A 12972-nucleotide genomic window follows, 5' to 3' on the forward strand; every position below is an offset into this window, starting at 1 on the left:
AACTAATAAAAGGTTTGTACATAATTGACAAAGCAAACAATCAAGTCTGTCGTGAAATACTGATGATTCAAAACGGGCGGTGCAGAGTCGCACCTAAACTTTGCCTTGCCAAAGTCTCCACGCCCCCATCGCACCAGCTTCTTCACTTTTCACGTGGTCCTTTCGTTTGACAGACGACCTCAGAAACACAGAGTTGATTTTATTTTCTTTAATTCATTTCGGGGCATTTTATTTCGTCTATTCGATCCGGCTTTCCAGCTGCACCAGCCTATCAGGACGCACTCCCTCCCCCCGGTCACGCTTGTCTTGCCCCCGCCGGCCGGCCGGCCGGCCGCCTTTGGTTCGCGTCTCAGCCGTTCCGTTTCACGCATGTAAGTAAACCTGACTTTGTTCCACTTTAATGAGTTCTAGTGTGCCTGGTCCAGGTGTTCTCATGTTGCACAGACGTCGTCGAGTTCCTTTGTTGCCTCCTGGAAGAGCCCGAAGCAAGTGGCTCGCTTTTAAATGAAACAATGAAAATGTTCCAGTCATGGCAACAATCGTGAGAATGAATTATCTACGCCAACACGGTGAACCGTTCACATACGTGAACTATGAACCGCGATCGCACACCCCTGTCTGCGACTCTTTTGTGTTGTGCTATTGTCACATGGAATAAACCCTTGTAATCCACTTTGTTGCCTTCAGCGAGCTCCCACGGTTTATAAGACTCGTTAAAAGAAGAATAGGCGCGTGTGAATTCTCAATGTTTCCTCTTCAGATGAATATTATGCCTTAAATCTGTTTCTGTTTTGCCTATATGGAATTGACGCCCCCCCCCCCCCCCCCTTTTTGTTCTCTCTGTCATTCTCCTGGCAGGATCTTGATGATTTTGGTGTAAATTGTGCTGGAATGCCCCAGGATCTGACCTTCAATCCAAGGAAGCAAAGGTTTCCAGACTCCTAAACCTTCCACTTTCTGAAATCTTGCTTCACTACGATGCCTTTGAGGTTAAAATGTCTACAATGAAGCAAGTCGTCGACCATAATGTTGAAAAGACGTTGGACTGGAGTTATATTGAATGGGTGGAAAATGAAGTTGTCACTTCAGGAATGGCAAATGCAGAGACACAAACAGATGGGGGGCCTTCGGAGCACAAGGAGTGTCAAACCAGCAATCCGGTGATAATGCACATTGATCTGACACGGACACACTCCAAATTGAGGCATTCACCTTTGCTCGATCATGATGGCGTGGTAGCACCTTTCTTCCAGTTTGACCGGCAGGCTCCCGGCCGCATCTCCACCTCTCCCACCTTGAGGAGGATGAGGAGCACCAGGCGTCCCGTGTTGGACTCCCAGGATCCCGCAAGGATGGGTATCACCCAGGAGGAACCCTCCGCTGCATGCTTGTCATCACCTTTACACAGAGTGAAATCTCCCCTAGCCACCAGCCCCCTCCTGTCCGGTGGCGAGATCTGTCATGAGCATCCGCCAATTTCGTCCTGTGGTCGACAGAGAACCAGATCATATAGATCAAAGAACTTTGACAATGCTATCGCTTCCATGAAGCCGCAGTGTCACAGTGCTCATCCTACTGTTAAGAAAGATTTTGGATTTCCTGATAGTGAATTACAGGTGAGCAGTGGTGTTTATCTATGGGAAAAAACAAAACCCTTCAAGACAAGATTTTCCAAATCTTTTGAGTCAAGGTGCATAGTTTACAGTAGAAAAAAAAAAAAACTATACATACCCTGAAATCATTATAATTTTATTTCAACTTACTCACAAAGGAATTTTGTGTGAAATCTTGAACACAAAGCTGATCACTATTACATTGTGTGAATGGCAACAAGTGTCTTAACACTTAATTCTACATTCCGCCATCCAGTTGGAGATAATTTCATTGTTCTACCTGTCACTGTTATAGATAGAAGTCGGGTTAGGTTTTCTGACCAATACATCACACGGAACATCTGACTAATGTGTTAGGTACAGTTAGGTATTTAGGAATCTCCGCATAACTGACAAACTAGACTCTGGCAGGTTGTGCCCCCTGGGCAGGAAGTTAGCCTGAACATGCAGTTTCTTTCAAAATAAAGTGCAGTTGAAGCCACTGCAGGTGAGAAATATTTTTTGAAACTATTTTAAATTGGAGAAATGCAAACTGAATTTTGAGGTCTTTATACATCATCAGAAGCAACATGAATTGGATCACACTAAAGCATACACCAGTTGGGACACTTAATGGGGACGTGGAGATCTTTGCAGAACCCAGAAAGATGTTGGGTGGAGAGATTTGTCTCCCATAGAGGGGACAGATTGTTGACAGTGACTTTATATGTTTCTCTTGCATCAACTAAGCAAACTTTTAGTGAACTAGCCATTCCTGAGAATGTCTGAGAGAGTTTGCTTCGTCATATCTAATTAACATAATACTAAGCAATGTACTGGCCGTGTCACTCAAGTCGTCATGGTAAGGAGCCATGTTGGCTCATTTGCCTGAGAGCACGGAACCCCTCAAAACATGTTGATATTATTTCTTCAAAAGAGGCTGCAGTGATTCTTAACCCTTGGGGTATTTTGATGACGTTACACGCATGTTAAGAGCAAAACATTGCATTTGAAATATGTATCTGGAGGGTGTCAACGCTCATCGTTTACTTTGTGGAAATTCAACCCATAAATCTAGGCCGCCGAATGGTGTAGTCCCGTACGGCTTTTAATTCACAGCCTGTAAATGAAATTGTTACACATTCCTTATCAGGCTCATTCTTTCTCGCTTGCCCCCTGCGGTGGTCATCCACAGTGCGAGCTTTTGACAAGCAATGAATCAGCAGTTACATGCACTGACAGCTCGGACGGAGCCCACTGCCCGGCGAGGCCTGGGAAGTGCTCTCCCAGGGCCCCCATTCGCGGCAGTCGGCAGTCACCTCATAATGGAGGGGTCACTGAGCGATGGAAGAAGATAATAGGAGATCTTTTCATCAGCTCCTGCTATTCAACACAACACATTCTCAATAGAGTACTGGCATTCTCCTCAGATATCGTGAGGCTTTTGAATCGGAGAGACCACTTAAAACGCTGTTTCAAATTTGAATGTCTTTGAAAGTGATATAATGGCGCCATTTGCAAGAAGAACCCTCGGCATTGCTCGTGGAATGCAGTGTACTGTAAGACAAAGCTATAGCGCGTGTGTTTTTTTAACCTCTGCCAAGGCTGGTTTTGTTGCTGTTTGTAGGATTAGCCCCCCCCCCCCCAAAAAAAAATAACGACTTGACTGATTTTCACAAAACTTATTTTGACACATGGCATTGGTGTAGGCCCGGATAAATCTTTAGTCCCCCCTTCTCCTTCCGGTGAATAGTGTATTAATTCCAAAGCCAAAATGAAAGAATATCAAGCATATATTATAGTGCTGCAACAAATAGTTATTTTATGAATGGATTTAATTTGTTGATTAATCGATGAATTGGAGGAAAAATCTTAATGTCCAAATTTCTGTTGTAAAACATGCCATTTCAAATTGACAGTGCATAAAATGCACAAACAAATGAATTGTCATAAATTTGGTCTGTAACGTGTCAAAAACTTGGCAAATGTATTCATAATTGTTTCCAAAATAAAAGCAACTGTTGTATTTTGATTCAATACAAAGATAATCAGTCTGCTATCAGGGAACTCAAAAGAAATCTGAGATGATTTACTGTTGAGAAAATTGAATTTGAAGAATTTGTATTATTTGTAAATTAAAAAGTGGCACGTAAATGTCCATTCAAATTGGAGATTGAAATTTGTCACTGACTGCATTATTTTGTTTTTGCAGGAGAAAGAGCAACGCCCTAATAGGTAAGTGTTTTGCATGCATCAATATCATCCACGCACGCCTTTTGAGGGAAACATTTTGAATATGAGGCATGTACAAACACACCCACCTCCCTCCCTCCTTGTGAATGGTCTCAAATTGTCACGATGCGCCGGCTGTGTTATGACTGGATGTCAGCACAAAAACCCTAATCCGCCCCATCTTGTTCAGACACTTTGGGGCCTTGCCTTATGTCAGTGGGCACCCGTGAGCAAGGATGATGGGATCTGTGGTTTAAGAAGCCCCCATTGAGCATTCTTTCTCACTCATGTCTTTGTTAGTGGAGCACTGTTAAGTTTTGAGAGTCCCATGGTCATGTTGTGGACTAGACAAACCCTCATTAATGCTGTTTTCTCTTTACTGCCACCCACACCCCTCCTGGTCCTAATAGGCAAGCTGGGTTGTTCCCCGTCTGGATAATTAGGCAGCTATTGTCTCTTTAATTACACGCTGGCACTACGCCTCTTCCCTTCCAGTGGCCGTGCCCTGCGAAGGCATTGGCGGCGTTGTAGTTTTGTTTTCCGTGCATCATTATTTCTCCTGTTGAGCGAGGGGAACAAAGCACCCATTTTCACAAATGCCCCCGAGTGGACACAGAGACGGCTTTCTGAGCGGCCTCAAAGCAACAGCACGTCATTGTGAGGACGCGGCGGAATGAAGCGCTCGCACAAGTTCCGACCTAGTTTGGCGGGGGTGGCTAGCGTTGGCTCCCCCTTCTTCCCCATCTCATTAAGTCTGTATCCTCCTCAGGTACACCTGCTCACTCACTATTATTATCTAGGATCAGTTTCAACCAGGGTGAATGCAACTAACCAAGTGTTCCCATTCTTACCTGCGGGCGGACTATACGTAGGTGTTTTGACAGTTGAGCTCGCGCAACTTCCAGAAATGGAACCTCAGAGCTCATTGTGTGCTATGAGGAAGGGGGGAAAAAAAAGATTACTGCTATTTTGCATGTTATCACGGGTTGACGCAAACGATATCATTCCTCTTTCTTGTACTTCCTCCTGTTTATTGTAATGAATGTGTAAGGTGGTGCTTTACAACGGGCGTGTAGCTTTGATAAGAATGTGGGGAGAACACGAAAAGCAATGATCTGCTTTCATCAGTTCTGTTTCTCCGAACCTTTTGTCAGTGTTGGGAAGTGAAACCATTGAGAGGTTTCAATGGTCGGACAAATGTCTGCACAGTCAACGTTGTCTGTCGGTTTGCTGACTGCAATTGACTGGCGATCAGCATTGGCGTTTGGGTACGCTAACTTTGCCTTGGGCAAAATAGTTCCCCAGTGTTTTTTGTTTGCCCTGGTAACTCACTGAAAAGAGACCAAAAGGATTAAAAGTGTCACACAATCACAGTGTGCCTCTTTTGGCATTGAAACATTGACAAGGTGTTGATAAGGTTTCTTTCAGACGGGCAGAAATAATTATTTTTATTTCTGCTCTGCATGTGTTGTAAATAGCCAATTTGCTGCACAGTGCAGAAGGCATTGGCATTTCAAGAAGAATCATAAATGGAATTTAGTTATTTCCTTCTGACGTACAGGAAGTATTCGCTCAAATCGATGTTGCTTAGATAAATGTTACAAGACTAATCCAAAGGCATGAAACATTATTATTATTTTTTTTGTCTACTTCAGGCTGGAAGAAAGGAGGCGGAGTTCTGTAGTAGTCAGTTTACCTGGCTTGGATGTTTCACCTGGGGACCTGTTTGTAACCAATGGAGCAGCGGATTTACTAGACAACTTTTCCGGTAAAACAAACATCCAAAAATGACATGCCTTGTCATATGGTATGGGTAGAATACTAAGCATAACTTTCACTTGAAATGGTTTGTCATGACACGTCACTTCAAATATTGCTCATCAATCACGCATCAATTGCTTGATTGTATTTTTACCGGCAATGCTTGTCAGTCTTCAATCCCATCATACCAAGTACCTCTCTAACAGGCTAACTACAAAACACTTTTTTTTTTTTCTTCCAATTGTTAAGGTGTCCTTTTGTCATTGTAATGATTTATTTCTTGGATTTTTGTATTTTTTTTTTGTTTTGCAGACACAAAGAAGTCAAAGTGGTTTTCAAGGCGTAGCACAGTAAGTCTGCTGGTTTCTTTTGATGTGTTTTGTTTTTGTGCACGTGTGTGTGTGTTTGTTGCGGTTACAACATTGTTCCCTGACCCATTTCACAAAGCAGATTATAATTTCCTCATCCTTTTTTCCATTTACAGAAAAGTGTGAGTTTGCAGTCATTGGACATATGCCCACTGTAAAAGTTGAGCCAAATTGATGAGTTGGATTTTTGATCATGCAAGACTGAGCCTGAATACGTACAGTCGCACGCTAGCACAGTTTTTGTTTGGTTGACAAGGACACGCACACAATGACACCCTTTGAAAAAAAAAAAAAAAAATGAAGATACTTCTCTCACTTTCAGACTAAAGGGAAGTCCCAAACAGGCACGACAGTGACGGATATTGAAGGATATCTCTCAACAGCCCAAATCCAAGACTGGAGGAACTGTGACCTTCAAAAATACAAGGTGAGAAACAGCCTGCATCAGCAGCACCTGAAGCGCCGCGCTATTTGTTGTGTAAATATACGTCTCATCGTGCTGCGAGAGATTTTCCGTCAATTCCATTTGAGATGCTCACACATTCTGATTTCTAATCCAAATAGAATCTGCGTACAGTGTGCTACGCTGAAATCACAAGTAGTGTAACAACCTGAGTTTCTAGGCAGTAACCATCCAACATATAAATATGTTTGCATAATGGGAGGAACATCACAGATGTTATCACGTGATAAGTGTTTGACAAACGATAACATAGCAAAGTGCTTTCTCTCCTTTTCTCACTTTCCCGTCGAACTTAAAGCTAATTACTTGGCATTCTGCACAAACTTAATACCTTGTGGTGACTTCTGCGTAGGACTACTCTGTAGCAGAGTTCCTGCAGGACCAGTCCTCCCAGTGGAGCGCCACCTCTGACCCTCCCAGCTTTAAAAGACAAGAGGCCATCTGGGAACTCTTCACCAGCGAATGTGTTTACTTCCTGGATCAGCTCATGGTTCTCAAAGAGGTGATTTTTTTTGCCACACAATGTCTCCTACTGCCCGTAGAAACACACACACACACACACACACACACACACACACACACACACACACACACACACACACACACACACACACACACACACACAGCACCATAAATAAACACACCAAACTCAAACAAAAAGCCAAAACCTGCTACTTTGTTCTTTACATTTTCCCTCTGCATTCCTGAAGTCTCTTTTGGTTGTCTGTGCTTCCAAACAAGAGTTTTTCTAAACCGATTGATTGTCTGTCTGACTCCTTTGTTGCATTCAGGTGTTTTTGGCTACACTCTCTAACCTTCAGACGAGAAGCTGCCTGGTTGATATCGACGCCTGGAGGCTGTTTGCAAACCTCAGCGAGCTTTGCTTGGTGAGTATTAACGCAAACACAGCACGAGGCCCTGATAACTTTTGCACGTACATGGCATCGATGAATCATTACAAACGTCACGTTATCAAAGTGTTTTGCGTGACTTTTGCTCCTGCACAAAAAAAATGATAATACTCACCTGTCATCTCAGCAACAAAATGTCTAGACGTACTACTTACCGTAATACCTTGATGCAACAGAAGGATGACTTAGTGGCCTAGTCCCCAACCTTCGGACCCGTCCGTACCGGTCCATGGATCATTTAGTACCGGGCCGCACAAGAAAGAATAAATAACTTGTGTTATTTTACACCTCAGTGACGTGTACATAATGTTGCAAGTAAAGTTGAATAGAATACACAATGAATTCACGTTTATTATATTATACCGGTCCGTGAAAATATTTTCTGACAGTAAATTGGTCCGTGGTGATAAAAAGGTTGGGTACTACCGCTCTGTCTTTGTTTGCAGGTGAGCTTCGGTTTCCTTAACAACCTGCTGCGCGTCATCAAGGACTCGCTGGACATCACCGATGGTAACCGAGCCACTCTGCTGGAGCTGCTGAGCAAAGTAAGACTCCAGCGCACCTCTTGCACAATAGCAAAAACATGTCACAGCCATATTTCATCTTGATTCCCGGATGTGGCGTGATCATTTTTCTTCTTCTGATAAGCATAAGAGGCCGCTGAATGTTCATGTTGATAAATAATATGCCCCCCCCCCCATTGAGTCACAAGTGAAAGAAAGGCTTTGCAAAGTGACTCATGGCCTCTCCCTAAATGGTTTGATGTCATTGAAGCTATTCAGTACATCAGTTACCTCTTGGGTGAGTTGACATTGGGTGCCAGGCAGTGCAGACAGACAACAATGCCACACGCAGCATTCAAGGGAGGGACAGGGAACGGTGTGCCAGCAGTTGCGTGCAAACACTCGGCTGTGATGAACCACAAAACATTACATGACACATCGAGCTGCTGGTGGCGAGAAAGCTTCAATAGACACACACAAATGAATTAGAATGTTGTGAACGTATCTTTCATGACTACACAATATACCCACCTTGCACAAACTATGATAAAGATCTGACCCTCCCGCTTAATTTTTTTTAATTATTATTTTTTTTTTTTTACCAGACCAATATTGTTGCTCCGAAGAATGACACTACCGTATTTTCCAGACTATAAGGCGCACCGGACTATAAGGCACACCTTCAATGAATGGCCCATTTTAAAACTTGTTCCTTATATAAGGCGCACTGGTCTATAAGGCGCACCCTTAATGCATCATGTCAGATTTTTAATCCAAATCAAATCATTCTCCATTTTATCTTTTTTATTTCAACTTCAGATGTAACAAATTACTTTATAATCACAATAGTCCATAGTCTTTTTGATTGATAGTCTTCAGCGAGCCACTTATGATTGATTTCACAATGCTTCAGGCCAGTTTAAATTTAGGAATTTGGTCCATATTTAAGGCACACCGGACTATAAGCCGCACTTTTGAGAAAATTTTAGGTTTTTAGGTGCGCCCTATAGTCTGGGAAATACGGTAATTCACTTGTCCTGCAAACATAAAACAATGCCTGATTTTCACAAGTTAATTTCCAGCTCAGTGACATTGGTGTGGGAAGGTATCAATATATATACATATATTTTTTGGTCTAACTGGAGATTCATCTACCGTGACATTTTTGTGTCCTACGGATGTGACCTCTGCTTTTATGATGTATTTATTTGTCTGATGTGGCATTGCTATCTGTTGGCAGGCTTTCCGGGAAAGCATATGCCACTGCTTGCAGAAGTATTGCCTCAACTACACCACAGCTTTGCTTTATCTGGACAGCCTCAAGCCCAGAGAGGACTTTGGGTCTTACGTCAAGGTACACGAGGGCACTTAGCACTTGTGCGTCAGAGCTCACAAATGGGATCAATAAAATATTCTAATTCAGAGAACACCATGCACCTCAAAAAGAAGGCTGCAAACATCCTGCTTATGTTCTCATTTGATTGCTTAATATTTGCTCTCATTTTCATGGTGCATCACTTCTTGATTCTGCTCTTAAATGGCTTCTTCCACTCTGTCGTGTTACCTTAGTGGTGCGAGAGCAACAAGCAGTGCCGCAGGTTGCGACTGCGCGACCTGCTGGTGGCGCCGTTGCAGAGGTTGACCCGCTACCCGCTGCTCCTACGGAACATCGCGAGGAGGTTCCACACGGACGAGGAGAGCGGGGATTTGCAGGCGGTCGCGGACCAAGTGGACATATCGATCTGTGAGCATGTCCTCCTCTTCCGCCACAAATCGGTTCCACATGCAGGGACAGCGCCGTTACAGATCTTAACTCGAGATCTGGGAGAGCGAGTTTGTGTTGAGACAATGAAAAGCTGCTCACATCTCTTTTATCAAGCGCAGTAGGCTGGAGTTTATCAGCATGCTGTCACACCCGTTCGTCCATGTTTGAAAGGCGACGTGTTGGGACAAGCTTAAAATACTTCCAAATGGGACCAAAGTCCAGCAGGACAGCCAAAAAAGGGGCGGGACAACTTTTGTGCCCACGTTTGACTTTGAAAACTGACACATGGCTCAGGAAATTACAAATGTAAAACATTTGTTTGCAAAATCATTTATTTCAATTTCTACAACTATAAAATACACTGTGGCACTCGTCGCCTTATTTGAAAAGCCGCTGTTCGTCATTCTCTTAAGATCACGAAGCACACTGGCTGCTAACTACCGCATCTTATACTCTTTTTGTACTATACATGGTCTGTTGGAGTGTGAGATGCCTAATATCAGATTTGTTGCATTTCCTCTCTTTCATAATGGACGGGACAAGGCAGAATTCGCCCACTAATCGTTCTTCTACTCTAAAATTCTGCAGCTGTGTGAATTTGAAGTGCAGCATTATCACCATTTACTGGAATCTGGTTCTCATGACAGTGGTAGATCAACTTGAATGAGTTTAGTAAGCAGTTTTATGATTGAAATGAAATATGACTGCTATTAACCAAGCCCCAGAAAAGCTGGAGGAAAAGTTTTTTTGTGGCAGATAAGGAATATATGCCCTTTTTTTTTTAGATGCTTCGGATGGATAGATGTGTTGCTGCACCATTTGTGTCCAAATAACAGTCATATTAAGGTTTAAAACAAGTTAGCTCTATTTTCACTTTGTAAAGTTCACTTTGAAGTTCACTTGGGAGTCAATTTCTCGCACTCCAGACAAAGCAAATTACAGAACTCATAATGTACGTAAATACTGAGTCGGCCGGATTAAAGAACAAAGCTGGCTATATTCAGCTGCTTGCCTTACATTACTTACTCATGCTTGAAAAGTCATAAACAATCCATTCTGGTGTGCTCATACTAATTAGGAGGCATTTAAAAAAAAAAAAAAAAATCCTGTTGAAAAAAAAAAGATTCATGCAAAGAAAAAAAAAAAAAAGATTTCACCGGTCAAGTTTTCATAACATAAAACTGTTAAATTAGCATGAATGACAAATGCGCATAGAAATGAGTCTTGATCTATACTCGTTTTGATCATTTTTATATGACAAGTTTAAAAAGAGCAACTTTGGTGAGGGGACATAAGCTATCGCTGGAGCCTTGCTTCGCATCACTTCTGATAAATTTTCCTCTCTTTTGCGTTGTTCGGCTGCTCCTTCATTTGGCGAAAGGTTCTTGCACAAAAGGCCAAGAAATCGAGTTGTTTTTTTTTGCGACAGCTCAAGTAACCTTTGTGGGAACCTCTCGTGTAATTGGAACCCTGTTACTAGTAGTAGAAAGTAATTACGTACTACCAATAGTAACATTGTCTTCCCTCTAAGGTGACCTGGAGGGAAAGGTGAAATGGTTGGACAACTATCAGAAGGTCAAGCAGCTGAGAGACGCGCTGGTGTGGCTGCCTGTGTGGGAGTGGGACAAACGGGCCTTCATTCCTGAGGTCGGCCGAATGGCTATCTATCTATCTATCTATCTGTCTGTCTGTCTGTCTGTCTGTCTATATATCTATCCATCCATCTACCCATCCATCCATCCATCCATCTATCCATCCATCTACCCATTCACCCATTCACCCATTCATCCATCCATCCATCCATCCATCCATCAGTTTTGTTCATGCACTTTTCTTCTCAGACCGTTTTGTTGTAAGCTCTTACCTGCAAAAAAAGAGGTCGCCTGTGATATTCTGAAATGCTGCTGCTTCTCTTTCTTCAGACTGTGAAACATCTGCTGAAGGCCGTGACGTTGGAGAATCTTATTTCTCACAGAAGTCTGCTGCACGAAGGCAAACTGGTGCTCACAGGTCTGCCAGTCTACTTCTCCGATGCATTTTGGCGAGCACCGTAAACGCACTCACACCGTCCTTCTTTGGCTCTTCTCCAGAGAACGCCAAGCAGATAGACGTCTACCTGTTCCTCTTTGATGAATTCCTGCTCATCACCAAGATAAAGAGAAACAAGAAGGTGTGTAGGTGCATAGGTGTCTTTCATCCACGAACATACTATGCGAGTACGATGCTATTAGCGGCTCACGGGCCACAAATCCTTAACTATTTGAACCCTGTTCCAAACTGTATATGTTCCTGGTGCGCATGAATGCAGAGGTCCATTGGACCGGAAGCCAATTCCCTACGCTTGACGCAGAACCTGGAGCTGGACCAGTTGCTGAAGGACGGGTGCACCTTCACGGTTCTCGACCAGCCCGTCTCTCTGGACCGACTCCGGCTCAGGAACATCGATCAGCTCAATGCCTCGAGTAATAACAAGAGTGTTGATATTTATCTGCACTTCTTGTGAGGTTTACATAATTTCATCATTGTATTTTTTTTTTTTTTTTTAAAGCATCTGGGCTGCCTCATTCTTTTATAATTACGCACCAGAACCGCTACCAGCAGTGTATTGGTGCTTTTGTCCTGCAGGCTGTGTCAGAGTCTTCCAAGGTAATTATTGATTCCAATTATGAGCTTATTATTAATATTATTATATTCCTATTAGTAAAGCTTTATTCTTTCTGCCATTATATTCAAAAGGAAAAGTATGAGTGCTACTCGGGTGTGCGCTTGATATTCAAGATGATACTTGCATACTGGTTGTTTTCTAGAGAGCATGGCTATCGAAGATAGAGGAGGCCGTATCGGCCCTGCTGAAGCTGGACTCTCGGCAGCCAAGAGTAAAAAACGATTCACTGTGGTTGGAATCTTCTCAGATCTGAAATGTTTCGCTACACGAGATGCCATTGCACATGCCCAGTTGTCCACGTGCACTTCACTGTTCCGTGTCACCAATGACAATAATTCCACTAGCATGTCATACACAGTCAACTGCTGTAGTAGTCTACCAATAAAACTTTGGACATGTCATACATTTTGGTACAGTGTTTCTCTTTATATAAAGGTATGGGATAATATTGGGTGTTTTACTTAACTTTTTAATTTAATTAATTTAATAATTTACTTAATTTTACAATACAACTTTATATAATCAGTTTATTTAAAAAAAGTCCTAATATATATATATATATATATATATATATATATATATATATATATATATATATATATATATATATATATATATATATATATATATATATATATATATATATATATATATATATATATAAAAAAAGATACAACTACAAAGACAGTGAAAATAGAAAAATATTCTGATT

The 12972-nt window shown here is 42.3% G+C and overlaps 1 protein-coding gene and 1 long non-coding RNA gene across 15 annotated transcripts; one reads left to right on the forward strand and one right to left on the reverse strand.

Moving 5' to 3' along the window:
* Positions 1-62: 62 nt before the first annotated feature.
* Positions 63-12663, forward strand: plekhg7 (pleckstrin homology domain containing, family G (with RhoGef domain) member 7). The gene is made up of 17 exons (XM_085915085.1): positions 63-371; positions 859-1616; positions 3805-3827; positions 5480-5592; positions 5898-5935; positions 6276-6380; positions 6769-6918; positions 7208-7303; positions 7774-7872; positions 9071-9184; positions 9400-9574; positions 11127-11242; positions 11518-11605; positions 11686-11765; positions 11904-12057; positions 12144-12241; positions 12403-12663. Exons 2-17 carry the CDS (start codon positions 996-998, stop codon positions 12511-12513), a joined length of 2181 nt encoding a protein of 726 aa, XP_085771211.1. The 5' UTR covers positions 63-371; positions 859-995; the 3' UTR covers positions 12514-12663.
* On the reverse strand, positions 66-11014 carry LOC147055982 (uncharacterized). 14 transcript variants are annotated; one of them, XR_015066496.1, is made up of 7 exons: positions 9395-11013; positions 7483-8236; positions 6748-6948; positions 6270-6365; positions 4969-5155; positions 4676-4756; positions 68-1483 (listed from the first exon to the last, which is right to left on the reverse strand). It is a non-coding gene; the product is annotated as an uncharacterized LOC147055982 (long non-coding RNA). The 14 variants fall into 14 exon arrangements; XR_015066498.1 differs by having other exon boundaries at positions 73-1483; positions 4969-6948; positions 7483-7532; ... (1 more) ...; positions 8122-8236; positions 9395-9778; XR_015066499.1 differs by having other exon boundaries at positions 73-1483; positions 4969-6948; positions 7483-7532; ... (1 more) ...; positions 8122-8236; positions 9395-9778.
* Positions 12664-12972: the final 309 nt, after the last annotated feature.

This window comes from Syngnathus leptorhynchus, chromosome 6 (assembly GCF_054491065.1).
Source record: "Syngnathus leptorhynchus isolate UIUO chromosome 6, UIUO_Slep, whole genome shotgun sequence".
In the NCBI taxonomy this organism is placed as follows: Eukaryota; Metazoa; Chordata; class Actinopteri; order Syngnathiformes; family Syngnathidae; genus Syngnathus; species Syngnathus leptorhynchus.